Here is a 22,078-nt window from a genome sequence, read left to right on the forward strand (position 1 = left end):
AAATAATTTTCTTACAAATGACAGTCTTAGTCATCTCCTGATGATGCCAACTTGGTTAAGAAAACGCGCGTTAAGATACAACAATTTTGTTCTGATGAAGGGCAAGTCTTTTCGATAGAAACACTATTCACTATATCAATCAAACAATACTCAATAGTGTTTTGGTTGGTTTTCGGGTTTTGTCGTGGTTTTCTTTGGTTACAATCTCCAAACGTTTCAACTGCAACTACGGAAGTCATCTTCAGTGGCATGGTCGAAGTACTCTTCTTCACGTATCATCTGAAAAATTCAGTTGTTACGTTAACACGTCAAGAAAAGTACTTCGACCACGCCACTGAAGATGACTGCTGCAGTTGCAACGTTTGGATATTGTAACCAAAAAAGACCACGGCAAAACCCGGAGACCAACCAGAACATTGACGCAGCTGTGAAAGTCTACATTCCTATAATACACGGTAGCTTCATCATTTGGAATGGTACATCCAACCATTCAACAATATAACAGTACGAAAACACAAAACTTAACGAGATAAATAAATAGTTTTGATTTTGAAAGAGCAATCACAATTACAGCATTTTATATTAGTTCAAGGAAGACACAATTAATGAATATTTCATTTATTGACATTTTATGAACACAAGTTCAACTATGGTGAGTAACTAACTTCTTGTGATGCACTTTTTGGAACCTTCGGTGTTGTTTGTTTGAAGGTAATTGACAATGTTTCGTGATGAATTTCACTAGTTCGGACTTCCATTGTCTACTATATCAAATTATTTGAAATCCCTGAAACAAGTAAAAAAGAATAATTAAAAAAGAATAGTTGAAAATAACAATTATATTAAGCAACAATAAACCTGAAATAAAATGATAGTGAAATAACCTACAAGTAAAAATGTAATAATTGAATAAATAAAAATTGAAGGAATGAAAAAAGAAGAAAATAATAAAAAAAATAAAAAGTGTAGAGATTCCAAGTCACGTTAGTTCAAGACGTTTCGATTGTTGGTATCTACAATCGTCTTCGGGTGATGACTGGACTGATTCCTCCGAGAGATGACTATTTTATAGGTCGTTGAAATACTTTCACTTTCTCTACTTTCCATTTTCCGCTTCACTGATTCTGTGAGAGATGACCGTTTTGGCGGGAGTTGGTCATTTTTCGTTTGATGATGGGTTTCCATATGTTTCGTATATCTACGCTGGCCTGGCTGAATACGTTGTTGGACAACATGTATGCGGCTTCCTTGAATTTTCTCCTGAACCAATGTTCCTCTCTGTGCAAGATCTCAGCTTGGGACCACTCGATGTTGTGTTAATGGGTCCAAACATGGTCTGCTATTCCTGATTTGCTGGTTTCTCCTCGCTGTGTGTGCTTCTTGTGCTCGGCAAGGCGAACATTCAATGGCCTCTTAGTTTCACCAATATAGGATTTTCCGCACTCACAGGGTATTCGGTAAATGCAATTCTTGGAATCGCAGTCCGCGTTTGGGGGCCTGGTTTTCGTGAGGCTGCTACGGATAGTGTTACCGGATCTGAAACAGGTTCTAATGTTGTACTTGGAACCAATTTTTCTTATCCTCTCCGATAATCCTCTGATGTAGGGAAGTGCAAGCACTGGTTGTGACGACTTCTCTTCCTTGCGAGGTTCCTGCTGTCTTTTAACCAAAGTCTTTTCTACCATCGCTTTGGAGTATCCATTCCGCTGAAAATTATTTTTGATGATGTCTAGTTCCTTCTCGAGGCCTTCCTTTGTATTACAGAGCCCAAAAGCACGGTCTAATAGAGTCTTGATGATTCCTCTTTTTGTCGATTGATGGTGGTTGGATTCGTGGTTCAGATACTGTCCCGTATGAGTGGGTTTTCGGTATACAGATGTTTCCCACTTAGTGTCGGTCCTCTTCACCAAAACGTCTAAGAATGGCAATTCATTGTGGATTTCCTTCTCCATTGTGAAAGTGATGGAAGGTCTCAACAGCGTGAGACCTTCCATCACTTTCACAATGGAGAAGGAAATCCACAATGAATTGCCATTCTCAGACGTTTTGGTGAAGAGGACCGACACTAAGTGGGAAACATCTGTATACCGAAAACCCACTCATACGGGACAGTATCTGAACCACGAATCCAACCACCATCAATCGACAAAAAGAGGAATCATCAAGACTCTATTAGACCGTGCTTTTGGGCTCTGTAATACAAAGGAAGGTCTCGAGAAGGAACTAGACATCATCAAAAATGATCTTCAGCGGAATGGATACTCCAAAGCGATGGTAGAAAAGACTTTGGTTAAAAGACAGCAGGAGCCTCGCAAAGAAGAGAAGTCGTCACAACCAGTGCTTGCACTTCCCTACATCAGAGGATTATCGGAGAGGATAAGAAAAATTGGTTCCAAGTACAACATTAGAACCTGTTTCAGATCCGGTAACACTATCCGTAGCAGCCTCACGAAAACCAGGCCCCCAAACGCGGACTGCGATTCCAAGAATTGCATTTACCGAATACCCTGTGAGTGCGGAAAATCCTATATTGGTGAAACTAAGAGGCCATTGAATGTTCGCATTGCCGAGCACAAGAAGCACACACAGCGAGGAGAAACCAGCAAATCAGGAATAGCAGACCATGTTTGGACCCATCAACACAACATCGAGTGGTCCCAAGCTGAGATCTTGCACAGAGAGGAACATTGGTTCAGGAGAAAATTCAAGGAAGCCGCATACATGTTGTCCAACAACGTATTCAGCCAGGCCAGCGTGGATATACGAAACATATGGAAACCCATCATCAAACGAAAAATGACCAACTCCCGCTAAAACGGTCATCTCTCACAGAATCAGTGAAGCGGAAAATGGAAAGTAGAGAAAGTGAAAGTATTTCAACGACCTATAAAATAGTCATCTCTCGGAGGAATCAGTCCAGTCATCACCCGAAGACGATTGTAGATACCAACAATCGAAACGTCGTGAACTAACGTGACTTGGAATCTCTACACTTTTTATTTTTTTTATTATTTTCTTCTTTTTTCATTCCTTCAATTTTTATTTATTCAATTATTATATTTTTACTTGTAGGTTATTTCACTATCATTTTATTTCAGGTTTATTGTTGCTTAATATAATTGTTATTTTCAACTATTCTTTTTTAATTATTCTTTTTTACTTGTTTCAGGGATTTCAAATAATTTGATATAGTAGACAATGGAAGTCCGAACTAGTGAAATTCTTCGGTGTTGTAATGGATATAATTGGAGTTTTATTCCAACACCAAACCGTTATTTCAAATACCTCGACACGTGTTCCAATCACCAAGTTATCAACCTCAAGAGAAATATTAATCATGAGGAAGTTTTATCTTTCTCTTGAGGATGATCACTTGGTGATTTAAACACGTGTCGAGGTGTTGAAAATAACGGTTTGTCGTTGGAATAAAACCCCAGTAATATTTCTTGACTAACTTCTTATTGGTGGTTTGAACAAAAATGAGTATTTGGTGTTTATTGATTTCCATAAATTTTAATTTTTGTCCTTTATTTTCTATGTAATATGTAATATTCCGTAGTCCATGTTGAAATCGTGGTTGTTTTCTAGAAGGTGACAAACATATGTAGAATTGGTTGATTTCTGATTGTTGAATTATGAATAGACATTACAGGCTTCAATTTAGGTTTTTTCCTCATCCCAACGAGTCAAGAACCTACCTCAATATCAAATTTGAGACTGATTTAACTTAGTTATGATGATATATTTTTTGGAGTGAATCGTCGTGAAAGAGTTATAGGTGGTACATGGGTGAATGCAGGATATTTTTCATACAACGTTTCGTTGTATGAAAAATATGTCTTTCGGATGATGGAGAAGGCGAAAATGTGGAGAAAGGTCCAGGAATAAATAGTAAGTGTTTGTTTACTTTATTTGGGATAAAATACAAAAGTGATTTATTTAGGAGATGATGAACCAGAAGGTATATCAGACGAAGAAGATACTAATGAAATTTCTGAGCAAATTGGTGAAATAAAAAAAGGTAACTTTTTGATTTATTTTCGTAAATGAAAAAATAATTTGGTACATATTTAGGAAATGATGAGCAAGATTTTAATATTTTGGAGAAATCTATACCAGATGAAAATTATAGCAAAGAAGCAAACTGGGAATATCTAACAAGAAAACATGATATAAAATGGCGAAAAGGTCTAACATACCTTACACCTGAGTTCAAGTGGTTTCAAGAAAAGCCTCTGAATATTGTTGAACTTGAGAGTCCCTACACGATATTTACAAAATACTTTCCAGAAGAACTTTTTTTACGAATGATGGAATGCACAAACTTGTATGCAGTTTTCAAAGGTAGCAAATTTCAGTCAACTAGAGTAGAAGAACTTCGAACATTTATTAGAATTCATATACTTATGGGCAATTCAAATTACCTAAGAATTTCTTATCACTGGGAACCTAAGAGGAACCTAAGGGAACCTAAGTAATGTTTTAGAACTGTTTTTGCCTACAATAAAAAATTCATCTTACTACTGTTTTAGATTATTACATTCTCTTCCATAGTAATTTACTCACAGTGTCCTCATTTGAGGACAGACTGCCGCCCCCAGTGGGCGTTAGGAACGTAGTTCATATATACAAAAAAAATCGTTAAAAAATGCGTAAAATTGACAAATAAAAGTTTATTTTTTTTTTGAGCAAATTTAAAAAAGTGTGAGCTAAAGGGTTAAAACAATCTACATAAAATAAGGAATTATGTGTATTATTTTTTTATATTTTTCAACTTTTATGTTGTTTCTGTTTCTAGTATTATGCCCATGTATTTCAGCCACATAAGCTAATTTATTCTGTAGATATACAGGTGAATATCCAATTTAAATTTTGAAAATCAAAATTAATGTTTGGTACTCGAAGAGTTTCTTCACTGGTGGCCATTGTAGGGTTTGCAACATATTTGTTTTTGTAGTCTGTTTATTTCATTTTGATTGAGAAAGAACAGGACAACCTAGTCAATACGACGTATTTTCCATTAGGAAAACGTCACCCATAACTGCAACATTAGTGCCTCCGTTATTGACTTAATAGTAATGTTGTCTGTCAATAACATTACCAGTCCCCAATAATGTATGTAATGATTCCGATACATAACACGCCTCAGGCGAAATATATTTGAAGTGAAAACACCATTGATGTTTTATCATGCATTTTATCATGACCTACGGAATCATATCCTGGAGTGGTGCATATTAAAATTCAATAAAATCTGTCAAGTCTATTCATAAATATGCAATAAAAATAATTTTTAAAAAACCGTTCAGACTTACATCGAAAGTTTCATTCAGAAAATATTCCATTTTAAATCTCCAACAAACATTTTACAAAATCAATACCATCTATATAATAAACATTTTGCAAATTCTGTCATGATGAAATATCAATATGATACAAGATCAAAGACCAATGAATGCTTTCAAATTGCTAAGTGTAATCTACATTTAATGCAGCAACACTGCATATGTATTGGTTGTAAAATTTACAATATATTTCAGGAGAAATTCAAATGTTGAGAACAGCATTTAAGAAAGCGTTACACAATTGGATATTAGATAATAGTGAAAAAATTGAAAATGTGCTCACATTGAAAAAGTTCAGTTCAACAGATAATTTATTTCACCCTCATTAATAATAAAATACTATTATTGATACATTTCTTCATTCCAATTTATTGTTTCATGAACAATATCTAATTAACAGTTAACATAATCTTTATTTTTCAACAAACCCAGTCAAACACAAGTGTTTACAGACTGTGTTAAAATATTATACATATACTGACAAGTTTTTATTATTTATAGACATTCATTCAATATTGTACATTCGTTAATAAAGTTGAATTTGAAAATTTTTAATTTACTGTACGAGTCAACCAGGATTCCTCACCGAGATCCTGAACCATTATTTTCTGAGTACAATCGTCATTCAACGAATCAAAAAAATTTACTCACCTTAACAATGCCCGACACAAGGGCGTCAAAAGTTTCTTGAACAAAGCCCATATTAGGTACATCAAGCATAACGTCTTGCATAAATCCACCCGGTGCAGAATGGGTGTGAGTACCACTAAGAATCAAGTTGTCAATGGTATATGTGTCATTATACAAATCTTTCAGTTCGGAAAGTACCTGAAATGGAAATATAACTATATAGCACAAAGTTATATTGATAATGATAATTCAGTAATAATAATAATAATTATAATTATAATAATAAAAATAATAATTTCGTTCCCCCCGCTGAGGGGAAGTGCCGAATTTATTGGAACTATTCGTTCCCCACCCTCAGGCTCATACAAGCCATTAAGGCTGATGTAGTCCTTCTCGACCACCAGAGCAAGACGATATTAGTCGTGGAGTTTTCAGCTGATGGCGAGACGAATATCGTCCGAAAAGAGGAGGAAAAACGGATACAACATTCAGATTTTCTCGTAGAACTCCGCAGACCCTATCCAGACCACTCTGTCAAGATGGTTGTTCTGATTATTGGAGTCCTTGGTGGAATGATGTCCTCTCTACTCTCGTATCTTAAAATCATACCGGCTTGCCGCACTAAGGCAGAAATCTTAGCCGGACAGATACAGAAGGCTGTCATTCTTGGCTCACTGCGCTTGCTAAGGGCACATGATTCTTGGACCCACTCACCTCACGGTGTGGGGAGTGGTCATTGGTTGATAATGCTGGCGCGCCCTCACGAATGTATCGGGGCTTCGGAAGAATAGGGCCTGACCAGCGCAAACTACGGTGAGAAAAAAATAACATTATCCACTTAAGAGATAGCAGTACAGAATACAAAATATAAATAATGAATATAAAGTACTAAGTACTTGTTTCATTATAGCAATAAAACATACATGAAATTAATTTTAAATAGATCTATAAAAAATCATAATGCATTTTCAATAAAGTAATATAATAAAATAACAGGTAGCTATATAAACATTATAATAAATCTTAAATACAGTCATGTGATACAAAAAAACAATGAGTAAGGATAATTTCATTTAACTCCGGCGTTAAAGTTGTGTCAAGTCCAGGTGAGTATTTGAAGTCCTAGTTCAGCATTTGCACAAGATATCTCACGTTCGAGTATATACACCCCCAGCTTTTTTTTTGAACAAATGCTCATCATTGATTTTTTTATTGTTTCAGGTACCGAATTATATAATTTCAACGAAACGTATGAAATGGTTCGTTGAGAAATTGATTTCTTTGGAATGTACGGGTAGGTGAGTACATTTCAATTTCGCGGTTCATTGAGAATTAGCCAGATGAATCTTTTTCGGATTATTCCCAAAGGATTCAAATATATCCTAGATGCGTTTTCCCAAACCGTAATAGCGTATCTCAAATGACTCTCAACAAGGGAATAATACAGTTTTTCTCAAGTGTTTTGAATTGAAAACTAATTTTATGCAGCTTTTTTATCATAAAGTTGATATGAGAGTTCCACCTCAAGTTATTATTGATATACACACCTAGATATTCAAAGCTTCTTACAGATTCAATATATAATGTTTTTTCAGGAAAGTTAACTACAATTTGATAGAATGGTGCAGCTTCAGATTTATTGCAACTGAAGGAGATTCAATTTTTTCCGGATTGACAGTTAAGAGAGTTTTTGGCAAATCCAATAATTTATGAGAATAAAATCTTTTTCTACCATGTTTTTAATTTGTCCCAAGTATCCGCCTCATAGAATATTGTAGTATCATCGGTGTATCCAATTACTCTTCCTGCACTGTTCAGTTCAAACATATCGTTGACAGAAAGGTTGAAAGGAACAGGACAAAGAACAGTACCTTGAGGTACACCACATCTAATATATTGCAGTTCACTCAGGTCATCAACCATAATCACTACTTGTTTCCTTTTTCTTAAATAACTACTCAGAATATTTAGACATTTTCCTCGAATTCCTTTCCTCTGTAATGTTTGTACAAATATAGTGTGGTCCACAGTATCGAAGGCCTTGCTTAGGTCAATATAGAGACATAAACTAGGCTTTTCGTTTTCTAGAACTCTATGAATTTCATTTGTTAACTCCAAAACAGCATCTTCTGTGGAAGTTCTTTCTTTGAAACCAAATTGTTTTTTAGAAATTAAATGATCACTGTTAATGAAGTTCAATAATCTTGTTTTAATGAATTTTTCCAGAATTTTATATAAATGGTTGATCAGAGATATTGGTCTGTAATCAGTCACAGAGGTTTCGTCTCCGTTTTCATATATTGGACACACTATTGACTCCTTGAACATATCAGGTCAAACTTCTTCCTTAAGGCAGGTGGTAATTATATATTTCAAAGGTTCAAGTATATAATTTGCAATTGACTTGTTCACTTTGGGCCTGATTCCATCGGCCTCTGGTGACTTGTTATTATTGAGATGATGGATGATAGTAAGAATTTGCTCACAATCAGCTTCTCTCAATATAATTGAATTTGGTATCGTCACTGATTTTATTTAAAAATTGGGATTTTTTTTCTGCTGAAACCTTACCCTTTACCTTAGTTGAAAATTCGCCGCGATCATTCTTTATTGGCCCTATGACTATGACTATGACAAAAGCTTACTCGTAAAAAAATAAAAACTAGCCCTATGACTAGTTTTTATTTTTTTACGAGTAAGCTTTTGGACAATGTTCCATAACTGTTTTGGATTTTGTCCATTCATTTGAATTTCGTTTTTGTAATATTTTTATTTGGTTATACAGAGTGTTTCAAATTCAATCCTCGCCATTAGGATCTTGGAAACTATGAGAGATACCAAGATGGTTGAATAGTTTTAGAACATCGGAAATGTATTTAAACTTGTATCCCGAAAGACGACAACCACATCGAACTATGTTCAAGTTATTGGATCAAAAATTCCACCGAGTTTGCTTCATTTGAAAAGCAGTGGAATCATTTCAGCAGTATGTACAAATCTTAATAATTCAAAAAATGAATGAATGGTCGTTTCTATCATTTTGAAATGGAAAAATTGGGATTATCTGAAAAATATTATAGATATAGCCAAAAAAATTAATAATAAAACTCAAAAGTGTCCTGTCATAAATGCAAATGCAATGTTTGCAAAAAAGTACCATGTATCAACAGTCTATTATATTTCAACTGTATTGAAAAATAAACAGACTGTTAGAAGACGAATCTGACTCTTCAAATGAATCAAATCATTGAAATATCCTCTGAATCGTCAACAAATTAGTAGGTATATACCCACAATACTGATTGAACTCCAGCAAACCATGAAAGTTCAAAAATGATACCGAATGTCCAGTTACAATTATATCACTAGTGGTCAAAATTGGAAAAGATATATTTTTCAGAAAAGATTACTTTTTGAAAAAAAAATCTTAGACGAAATAATAAGTACGTTTGTTTGAAGGTAGATGACAATGTCTCATGGTAAATTTCGTGTCTTGAAGACATATTGCTGAAGGATCATCTTTTGGAGTAAAATGAAAAATGATGATTAAATCCTTCAGATTTTTCAAAACCTAGAGGATACCACTGTTTGTTTCGGCGATATTTCAGTTCAAGGACCGACTATCAAACACTGAAAAATTCGACTTATTCAAGGTGTACCAGAATATAAATCGCATATGAAGGGGAACAAATTTAAGTGAAACTCAATGCATTGGAATTTTATTGTCTACTATGATTATTCAATCGTCTTCGGGTGTTGACCCAATAACGATTGTGTGCTTAGTTAACATAATGTAGGTGGATTCTGAATGCTCCGTCATCTTCTTAGTGGTGAGAAAGGTGAAAGCGAATGGTAAAGATAATTAAAGACCTTTTGCAGCGGGATTTAGGAAAATCCTCAGTTAATTATGAAGAACTCATTACTGTGTTATGTGATTGCGAGGCAACTGTAAACTATCAACCACTGACATACGTATCTAATGAAGAAGATTTCGTGCCCGTAACATCTTCCATGTTTCTTAATACGAACCGTGATACGGAGATTCCCGAATTGGACATTGTGAATATGCGCCATTGATCAAGAGATTGAATTATAAACAGAAGCTGAGAAATGGTTTACGTAGTCGGTTCATGAAAGAGTATCTAGCAGAATTGGTCCATACTAATCGAAAACATACAGGTAATCTGAAAGTAGGTGATATTTTTCTCATTGAAACAGATAACAAGAAGTGAAGTGACTGGCCTTTGGAAAAAAATCGAAACTATTTCCTGGAAGAGACGAGATCCATGGAGAAACAAGACTCGAATGAAACCGTGGAGAACTAATTCGACCAATTCAGAAATTATATTCTCTGGAAATTGAATCTGGATAGGAAGTTGAAGCAAAAGGAAATTTGGATGGTTGCAAAATTATAAAGAAGAATGAAAAAAGAAGAAGCACAAAAAAGAAAATGATGAACAGGCCTCCAAAGAGAAGAAAAAACAAGTTGTTCAAGACCTAGCTGTCACCAGCTAAATGAAGAAGAAGTGAAGAAACCAGTTTGCTAGGTATTTGTTTTCGAATCCGATTGCAAATATGGGGAGAATGATAGATCTCCATTATTAATTGTTTTGAGCCCCCGTATATGGTGTTGCTATGAAGAATAAAATTTTTGTTGAAGGTCAGAATGAAATGTTAAGTTGAAAAGTCAGGAGTATATTTTTTGATTTCTCATTTATAAAGTAATATACATTCCAAATATTACATTTTGATAAACTTATCCATAAGAGTATCAGGTTATTTATAAGAACGTAGACTAGTAGTTAGTGAAACTTTATTAAGTTAAGATCTATCTGGCATTATAGAGATTTAGAAAGTATCTAGTTCCGTCATGAGAATTTTCAAAAATAAATGAATATCACCACATATGTGTTACGTCGCAGAACTATTTTAAATTTATGAAACAAAATTTTCTCGCCACGTCTGTCCGTTTGAACGCGATAAACTCAAAAACTACCGAAAGGAACTCCATTTGGTTTCCACAAAGAACAAAGTAAATCATGAGAAATGTTTTGATGTAAAATTCATTGTTTTCGTAAATTGGTTGAAATATGATGAGAGTAGAGAGGGCATTATTTCACTAAAGACTCAAATAAAATCAGAACAACCATCTTGACAGAATGGTCTGGATAAAGTCTGCGGAGTTCGGAGAGAAAATCTAGATATTTTATCCGTTTTTTTTCTCTTTTCGAACAATATTTGTCTCGCTACGACTGCAACTTTGTGACAAATATCGTGCTGCTCTGGTGATCGAGAAGGACTACATCACGCTTATTAACTTGTATGAGTCTGATGGTGGGGAACGAACAGTTTCCATAAATTCGACACTTCCTGTTTTCCACAAAGAATTCAACATCCCCCAAAGCGTAGGACAACACCAATGTCTCAACAATACCGTAAGAGTGCCGTAGGTGGTAATAAAGGACTCTTAGAGCCGCGGCATGTCGATGGATATAGGCGGAGCCCGCATATGCTGGACATGTTGACAGCAAGTGCTCATACTCATACATGCTCATAAATGAGCTGCTCATAATCTCCGTAATCTCCGCTTCGTCCTCTTTTGAGATGGACCAATGCACATCTGTTTATTCCGATTTTCATACGGATAGCATGCGTGTACTCTTCCACTACCCACTAATGACAACATGAAATTCGTTGATTGAAAATATATTTTTGATTGGCAAAAAAAAATCCTTTCTCTGTTCAGAGCAAATATTCACGAACCAATTCATTTCGGTATTTTTAAATCTTGAGTACCGTTGAGGTGGATATATTTTTCGTTGAATTCAAGGTAGCAAATAAAATTTGTGAAAATTCTCACAAACAAATTATTATAGGAATATTTTGAATCAATAAAAAATTCATGTATGTTGATTGTATTCAATATATTATACTCCAGTCTCTTTCGTATATTTTCATTTCGATAAAATGGAGTTTATATAAGTATGTTAGAATATTTACCCCCATTCAAAATATTCCTCGCGACTATCCATTTTTCATCCACTCCTCAAGAAGTGAATGAATGAATAATTCAGCCACATTTATAATCCAGAAACATGAAATGCATCTGAGCATAACAGGTTCGGAATCAAAATAAACATTTTATCATGTCTGTTGTTTTTACGTTTTGCACCCAGCAGCAGCAATACGCAAAGGAGGTTTGTATGAACATTCTTGAATATTCTGAAGGATCATGACTATACAGGCTGGTTCAAATTAAGTAACCATCATTGGCAAGTTCTGGCTTCACAAATTATAATTAAAATTTTGATCATGAATTGAAATAGACGTAATAAATGACATGCTTTCTTAGTTGTTTATAAAGAATTAAGTCGAAAATATATGCCTTGTAACCGTTTTTGACAGCAATTTGATGAAATTCAATTCTCTCTGAAAATTACTCTCTGCAAGAAAATTATTCCGTAATCTGTGAAGTGTACAATTGAATGCTGCTACTTCATGTTGATATGTAGGTATAGATGAATTGTGTAGATATAATGATGTTCGTGTGAGATGGTTTATAATAGGGGATCCCAAGCGGTGATTTCGAGATTTACTGAAGCGCGGCAGATTAATATATAAGAGGATATCTTGCACCCGGTTAAGTACCTCCACCAAATATGAGCCCCATATATAAGGCCGCCTGTGAGGAATAAAGGATCAGATTGGTAAAAAAAAATTGATCATCAGAAATTCTCGAGCGCGTCAGATCAAGGTAGGGTGAGTTAATTATATGCTGAAAAGTGTATATTCCAGTAATCTGACAATTTGAGAGTGACGTAAAGAAAGGGGAGGGCAGCAAATTTGTAAAAAAAAGTCATCTCGACATTTTCGAGCGTAGCTAATTTTTTTATTGCTGAAGAATATAATTCAGGGATAACGAAAAATATATAATCTGACGATTTCCGCAAGCCGAAATAACGAAAATTCGTCGATAAAGTTTAATGCGTGCAGCTGTGTGATACCTATATTTCCCTCTCCGAGTTTCTATTCCTCTATTTTCTTTTCACTTTCTCTCTATCTATTACTCTCTCACTCCGTCCCCACTCTGAATTCTGTTCCAATGACGCAATCACAGCTGATCACAGAGACTCGTTCGTGATGAAGATGATGATAAATTAATCAATTAATTGATGGATGTAGACGTTACTACGTGGTAGCAAATCGAAAAGAAAAATTAAACTTTCTATGTTTTTTACCACTTTTATTTGTAAGTAACGTTACTGCAGTTTCGTCCTATAAGGATATTTTCAAACTTATACAATTTATAAGTTTGAAAATGTCCTTATAGGACGAAACTGCAGTAACGTTAGTTAAAAATAAAAGTGGTTATGAGACAACACGCCTAAAACATAAATATGAACCATATATATCCTAATCTGACGCGCTTGAGTATTTCAAAATGACGAATTTGTTTTGCACATTATAATAATGGCCGCGAGTTTGCGTCAGATTGAAATCGTCAGATTATTGAATGAGATTTTTTTTTGTTGCCCTCAACACCCCCTTAGAAAATCTGACGCGCTCGATTATTTTTTTTTTCACTTTTAACCGTTACGTACAACCACCCACATCTAGGTGATCAGATTAAAATACCACCATTATTAAAAATACGTAGGACATTGATGCTATCAATATCTGACGCGCTCGAGTATGTCCATGCAACAGTATTCTTTTACATATTTAGAAAACTATAGCCGCTTCCCCCACCGCTATAGATCCCATCAGTGTTGCTAGGCTGAATCACAAATACGTTGCTGGACCCAACTGTCTTCAAAGGAATGCCTGGGTAAGTGAGGTCGAGAAAATACTTCCTTATGAAAACGCCATCTATCTATCAAAGATAAACGAGCTTCAGCCTAGCACCACTGATGAGACCAATGGCGAGTCGAAAAAGCGCTGGCTGATATTGCCTTGCGTTGTGTTTGGGCTCTAGTTTCCAACTAGTTGCCTTGCAGTGAAAGACAGAGGATGAATTGACGAATTAAGAATTTTCCCTCTGAATGGGAATACTGTCTTTCAAAGATTGTTGGCTGTTGACGATGAAGTGAATTTTTTCCCCCAGTTTGAGTACTTCTCCATAACAATAACAGCCCATCACCATTTTTTTTCGTTCATTTATCATCAACCAGTGCCAGCATTACGTACCTAAATAATCACTTAAATCGTTCGTTACTTCATTTTTATGTTTTTCTTTGCTTATGATAGGAAAAATACGACGTTATTTACTGCTTTTACTTTTTTTTCATTTTTCAACTGGTGACCTGATCTTGCAGAACATATGACTATATACCTTCACTTTTTCCCTATCATCGTTCCACTAATTGAAAGCTATTCTTGATTTCGATAGGAGAAAGTGAGTACAATGAAGTAGGAAAAAAATCAATCCAAATGCTCAAATTATGTCAGTACATACTCTATTTTTAACGTTTGGTTATTCGGTAAAGGAGAATTTACATTATTAACACAAAATGAATGCATAATATACTCAAGCAGAAAACCCAACGAAAAATTCCTGCGGACTTCCCAAGATTATTGGTATACTGGGAAATTCACATCAAATCATTTTGTCGTAATGAAAAGCTTTGTGGGGTGAATAACAAAGAAGTCGAACATTATGGATGTGGAGCTCATAAAGACGAATAGTTCCATAAAAAATCGTTTTCAAGTATTATTGAGGTCCAACTCAACGAAATACCGTTTTTTTATAATCCGTGCAAGTGATACTCCAAATCCAGCCATATACATATAAAAAAGGTTTTTATTTCAAACGATGATACTTGTATATATTCTATGATATAGTGAAATTGTATTTATGGGTGAATAATATTCTTTATAAAAACAGAGTCCATTTAGGAGAATGAAACCTTCAGAATAATTCATGTTACGCTTCAGTTAATATATTTAGCTGTTCAATTGAATGTTTTTCATTCATTACACTGCTTTTTCAGTAAAGCGAAGGGATGTATCTATCAATATGCTATTCCTCCGTATTAATAGTTTTTTCTAGATCTCTTTTGATAACATTGATGAGATTAATAAAATTAGGTCCACAAGAATCAATGTTAATTTTCAAATAAGTAAGTATCTATCCATCTAAAGACAACAAAAAATAAAAATCGTCCTTCACTTTCAAAGTGATGCATTATGATGCATATTTTGGTTTTGTATTGTATTCATTTTCTCGAGCGATAGTTTCAATTTTTCGGTAACTCATTGAGACCTCTCGTCCACTGGGAGCGTAAAGCTGCGATAAGTTGCGAAATCAATCCATTTGGCCCGTATCATTCGTCACAATAGGTGCGAATTGCGAACCGATTTCGTTCTGCTGGAATATGATTGCGATCTAGTGCGAAAATAGTTACAATAATGTATTTAAATGTGTCCTTTCTTCTTCGAAAATGAGAAAAATGGTGGTCATCGTTGATATGAAGATCATGCCACAAATGAGAAAATTCACCGAACTCCTTTCTTCTTGCGTAAATGGGATTCACCCACATTTCCCGCCTTCGTCGATATCGCCTGTTCTTGATACAACGGTGAATCAAAGGTGATGATTTCAAAGCGAAAAATTCTTGGGAAAGAAAGTTTTTGGCTTTCTACTACTCATCTTGATACAAAAAAAGGGATGAGGGAATCTTCCAAAGAAAGGAAGGAAGTAATCAATTTGAAAATAAGTGACTCTATACATGGATGTGTAGATCACGCAAAGAAGTAATTCTCAGACACAAACTCAGACAAAAGTAGCTGTTTCCTCCTGAAACAGCTACTTTCATATAAACATATAACTGATTTAGGAGGACTTTCTTTCAGTTTGTGTCTTTGCATGATCTAAACATCCATGTAGAGAGTTACTTATTTTAAAATTGATTACTTCCTTCCTTTCTTTGGAAGATTCCCTAATCCCTTTTTTTGTATCAAGATGGAGTAGTAGAAAGCCAAAAACTTTCTTTCCAAAAATTAATCACTCCTAAAAATATAACCCTTTCAATTCAAAGTAAAATTCTTCATCAGAATAATTAAAAAACCCGTTTCAAAGGAATATCTCGCCTACATCCGGACGAATACTGAGGCAATGGACGATGTGCATCGCACGTTTTCGTACGAACCGCGTTCGTACGAATTTGTTGCTTCGCAGTTCGCAGCTTTCCTTTCCTAGTGGACAAGAGGCCTAAGATATTGATTTGTGTCGAAGGGCAATCTCAATGTGCTTAAAATGGTGAAGGTAGCTGACGTATTCATTTGATAAGGATTAAATCAAATCAAATCAAAATGTACTTTATTGTCGAAGATGATATCTCATTGACAAAGTGTTACTATTTTAAGAAATATAAGATACACAACTTAAAAGATATTGTCGAAGATAAAATATTATTGTCAAAAGTGTTATTATTTTAAAGAATATAAGTTATACAAATTGAAAGTAATATTTGAACATTTGGTGATTTCAGCATATTGGGGTGAAAAATTAGTCATAAAGTAATAATATATATGCTACATATTGAAATAAATAATAATAATTATGAATATTCTCATGCAACACATAAATGTAAGTATGAGAATATAAAAAACTATAAAGCATAAAAATATAAAAGTGAATGCATAGAAAATAACAGTGGTTCTGGCTTTGAATGTGGTCATTATTACGCCTTGGTCAAAGAAGAAACGAACTGGTTTAAGTTTGACGATAGTCGTGTCACGAAGTGTTCTGGCGATGCATTGAATTTATTGAAGCCTCTGGAGACACCCTACATTTTGTTTTATGAGAGAGAGGACATTGTTAGATCAACATCTTCAGATGATGTGGTGCTGCAGGTTTTTCCGGGTTTTCCTGCAGCTGAAAAAGCAAATGCGCCACTGGAATCAATGAAGTCGCCCCGGAGCGCCAATTAATTTTTATTGTTGTATTTATTTTATTTTTATCGTTGTTTTAACACATTGTAATAATTTTATATATAATTACAATATCAAAAACAGTAAGTATCAACTCCGTAACATTTTCAACTATACAGTTCAGAGCTAAATGTAAACGTAAACAAAAAGTTAAAAAAGTCACATACCAGTAGGTACTGAAACACAATAATTAAAATCAATCTTTTATATAATTTAAATTTCTGTTTGAATAGAATCCGTCTAAAGAATAAAAAGCCTTTGAAATCAGAAGCTTATTATCGTATCCATCTGAATAGATTATGAATTGCCATATTATGTGACCATAGTTCAATATTTTTTGAATTCATCGCATTCAGACATACTCGGCGAGACTTCATTTTATAATTTTCGGGATTCGTTATTCTTTATATCTGAATGGTTACGAACTGAATGATTTATTGAAGTTTTTCATCTACTTATCTATTTCGAACCATCGCTCCACAATCAAAGAGCGGTTGGAAAGTAAAAATTGATATTGTTTTTTGACAAAATTTCATTACGATTATATTTTGGTTCTTTAGATTCACGATTCATGTACTGAGCATTACTCGAACGGTACCGAATAAAAGTTATACTGTGATACCGAATTCGTGGAGAGATATAGTGATGAAATGAACTTCATCGATAAAACACATCCATGAAAAAATGTTCTGCGAAGAAAATGAGAAAATATTTTGTTCAATCATTTCACCACATGGGAGGTTGTATTTTGGGTGGTGCATGAGATAACAAGAAGGCATCACTGGATTCAACTGTTGTCAAAAAATAAGCCTGAGTAAGTGAAGGCGATAAATACCCCTCGCGAAGACGTCATCTATTGGATTGACAAAATATCCAATTCACGAATATCGAAGATAAACAAAGCTCTACAAGGCGGTTGGTTGCGAAGCAAATCTTCGACATTGCAAAGCAACTAGTTGTGACTGGAATTCAACATCAAAATCCAACATCAGACAGAGTTATTTCGATCTACCTCAGGTCTGTTCAGTGGTGCTAGGCTTCACGAAGATGCCATCAATGGCGTCTTTTCATCATAAAGGGAGGTGTCATCGCTTTCATTTACTCAAGCTTTTCCTTTAGAGATAATTTAGTCCAGCAATGCATACGTGATCCAGCCTATCATCATTGAAAAATACTTTGTTTTTGGGCTCTGGTTTCAACTTTCCAATTTCACTTAGCACCTGACTGCCTTGCAGAGCAACGTTTATCTTTGATATTCATGGACTGTCTTCTATCGACCCCAAAGATAACGTCTTTGTGAGAGCGTGTGTCATCCTCTTCACTTACCCGTACACACCAAGAAAATTTGAAGAGATACGTATTTTTGTAATGACTTATGGAACAGGATTACCGAATATCCGAAAAACAACAATAGTATATCATGAGTGGTACTCCATAGAGTACACAATGAGTCAAGGGAAGGTAATACCTCTGATCAACGGCAGCGTAAAGGAATACCCCAAGTACTACTTTTGCAAGTTACAGAACATCATCCTTCATGCAGTGTACGTTGGATCTCAGGAATTTTACTAATTCTATCCTCACCATATTCAGCGTGTATAAGATCTTCTATGACAAGATCTTCAACAGAGAAATGAGAGAAATTGTAAGAACAGGTACAAATGATTTACTCAAACTTCTGGACGGATGAATTCAATTCAAGGCGCACAGAAATATTTAGCAACCACATTTCACACTATTGGGAAAACTTGATACTGGTAAGGAACGTTCTCTCTCAGCACCAGTTTGGTGCAAAGGATGGTATGTTAATAGTAAATACTCATTACCGTTCATGAAACCCTTTACCCATTTGAGCTACCGCTGAGATTGAATGGGCATCAGTCTCTACAATTTTTGTGAAACGGTCTACAGTTCTGCTAGAAGAATTACCTTAAAGCTAGCGCAATGATTTGCGGTTCAAGTTAAATGACGCTCCACTATATTTTGCCGCCTAGTATGGTAATTTCGAACAGATATTTATCAAGGAGGGTGGATAGAAATAGGTGGAAGAATCTGTTGGCCACCATGGTTCCTGGACCCGAACCATTTTGATTTTTCTTTGAGAACACAAGAGAGGGAAAGGCATTTCGAGTATATATTATTAATATTTTTTCTGAATTGAATTAAAATTTTTTATTCAAACATCGTATTTTCAGTAAACCATCATTTTCTATTGTAGTAATCTAATTAAATATTTTTGGTTGGAATTGAAATTATAATTGACTGAAAATGAATACATAAATGTAAAACAGCAGAAAAAAAAGTGTTTCTTTAAAAAAAAGTGAGAATTTTCTTTCTGTGTTGTCCTTGAATCAATGCCAATTTTTAAAATAATAATTTTAGAAAAATTGATACGTGAAATATTTACAAACATACTGTTAATAAAAGACCATCAATCATCCTACTCACTTCTAGAAAATAAAACAATTCTTGGATTTTTCAATTTTTTTTATCAGAAACAAGTTTTTTGGTAGAAATTTCTGAAACAAAATGGTGAGGAATCGGATATCATGTTACATGAATTTTTATTCGAAATAGTCCCCTCTATCACTTCCTACAATTTGGAAAGTGATTATTGAGGCACCCTGTATATTAACAGTATGACAACTGTTGAATAATTGAGTATGTGGATGGGATGGTCTGTTCTGAAACTTTTATGGATTTGTCAATTAATTGTTTTTTCAAATTTCCAAGTTATGTGGATCGAAAGATCCACAAAAAATTTCCTCCATTATATTGGAAAATGAAACCACAGTCTGGAAGTTCCAAGAAAAAATTAAATTCAATTTCGCGATGCGAGATGTGAGATTCCTACTCGTGATATGTATTCGTGTTTTGTTGATGGTGGAAACGAAACCTCTTCAATCTTCCTGTCTATCCGCAAGTCAAACTAACAAGACCAATTTTTCATCCTCGCTGTGCACTCTGCGATCCATGATATTGACAAATTAAATTTTCATAAGTGACTCGCAACTCGCAGATTATCCACCCTGTCGAATCACTTTGATTCAAGAGGAATTCATAATCACGAATATGTTGGTTTACGTGTCGAGATTGTTATTACAGCAAAAAAATTAATTTATAACTGAAATCATACAATTATATTGAAACGGTAGCGTCAAAAGATGGCAAGATTTTCATTTTGCTTTGAATTAGGAAATGTTGGATAATCAGAATTAAATATGCATACATTAGTTGAAATTATTCTATCAGTTGTGAGTGGGAGAAATGAAATTCAAGGAGTAGAAACAAAAAATCATGGCCTAAAAATTTTGAATAGTTGAAAGTTCATTATACAAAACTTCATTTTGAACCATTTCAGCTGGTGTGGACGACTTTGATCTATCAATTTGTTGGGATGGGCTGATTAATAGAATTGTGAAAGAAGATACAGATACGTCCTTCCATAATTTCATATCGTCTAGTTCCATGTTCATATTGTTCGTATGAATATGCTAATTGTTGTGATTTCATTTTATATACTTTTCGATTTTATGTAAGATGAGGCGCTCAAGAAATGACAAGCATTTAGGGACTTTTTTCTTCATTCATACAATATTGTTCACTTAGTAATTTGATCATTCTTGAGATTTGGAAAGTAGAAACGTCGAGAGAAAATAACAAAATTGGGGAGCGGTTTCGTAATACGATTTATATGACAAACTATCAAATATAAGAATTTTAGGAACATGTGATGAACGAAAATGTCACGTGTCAACTGTTTACCAATTAGCATATTAGTGAAAAAAAATATTGAAACAAAAATGTTTAAGTCTAATTGGTAATTCAGTTAATTTTCAGATAGAAAAGGAAAAGTCGAAAACATTATTCAAAAATTTGAAGGTGAAAACTAGATCAGTATTTATCCGGTATTGTATCAATAACTAAATATTATGAATATTACTGGAGTTTCATTCCAACAACAAACCGTTATTTTAACACATTGACACGTGTTTTGATCACCAAGTGATCATCTTCAAGAGGAAGATTATACTGAATATAAATTTAATGTTATCCTTATTTATACCATAGATACCTCTGCTAGGTATCTCCGTCTTAATGTCTTAATTGTCTTGGAATTATAGGAAAAAAAACTAATCAATACAGTTCATTTGATTTTCACTATACAATAACTTCCTCAAACATAAACTATGCTCAAGCATAGTTTATGCTTGAGGAAGCTATAACTAAACACGTGTCACGGTTTTGTAAAACTTTTATAGTAAAAATCATGCAATAAACTGTATTGATTAGTTTTTCTAATATGGATTTTCATCAAGTATCAGCCAGTTCTATTCAATTAGAATTATAGAGCTACTTGTTTTGAAATTGATTGATTCCGTCCTTTCCTTGGAATATTTCCACATTTTTTTGCGTCAAGTTGGAGTAGGACAAAACAAAAACTTTCTTTTCCAAAAATTAATCACTCCTAAATATATAACCCTTTCAATTTTGATCAGATTCCTTTGGCTGGGATTCATAAAATGAGAGAATGAATGTCATTGCGATGTCATCGATGACATGAGTAAATCAAACTCATTTCGTGACATGAATTCGTAATTTTATGAATGAATTTTGTGTTTTGAGACCTGAAGCAAGTGTCTTACGGCAAAACATCGGATGTCTATCAGTGAGGATGACAGTGTTCCTTGAAAATGAAACTTTCACTCTTCAATTTAGTATATTGTGCAGGAATTCTTCGAATGATTTCTGATTAAATTACTTAACGAATGTTTGGGATACAAACTGAGTAGAGGAACGTATTTTTTGTATAACTTCACAAACTGTCACTTCATTTTATCGATTGTTCTTTGGAATGAAGGGTGTAAAAAATCATAAAATAGGCTTACAACTTACATCTGTGACCGTCTGTAGAAATGCATATCATGCGTTTCTGTTGAAAAAACATGTTTTCTATGTGTAGGTAACAGTTTCAAGTAGTCTGTTCAACAATTCGTTGGGTACTATAAGCTCCTAAAATCCCGTATGGAAGGAACTCAGTAACTATCATTCTGAAGAGTTCGAATGTTTAAAAATCTATTTGAAATTTTATTTTCCGTTAATCAGCTGTCGCACCCCTACGAACGACAACCCTCAGAAGTTGAAACTTGTGCGAGCTAAGGATTAACGAG

At 34.3% G+C, this 22,078-nt stretch overlaps 1 protein-coding gene across 3 annotated transcripts in view; it reads right to left on the minus strand.

Annotated features, from left to right (window-relative positions):
- Positions 1 to 22,078, minus strand: part of LOC111507386 (neutral ceramidase) — a 394,484-nt gene that overhangs the window by 299,808 nt on the left and 72,598 nt on the right. For all 3 annotated transcript variants that reach the window (XM_074172969.1, XM_074172968.1, XM_074172967.1), the window contains one exon: positions 5,997 to 6,173. In XM_074172969.1, the coding sequence (XP_074029070.1) occupies positions 5,997 to 6,173 (177 nt within the window). The remainder of the gene's footprint in view (positions 1 to 5,996; positions 6,174 to 22,078) is intronic.

This window comes from Leptinotarsa decemlineata, unplaced genomic scaffold, assembly GCF_025532065.1.
Source record: "Leptinotarsa decemlineata unplaced genomic scaffold, Ldec_3_MD MMD2_tig00000199_RagTag_RagTag, whole genome shotgun sequence".
Classification (NCBI taxonomy): domain Eukaryota; kingdom Metazoa; phylum Arthropoda; class Insecta; order Coleoptera; family Chrysomelidae; genus Leptinotarsa; species Leptinotarsa decemlineata.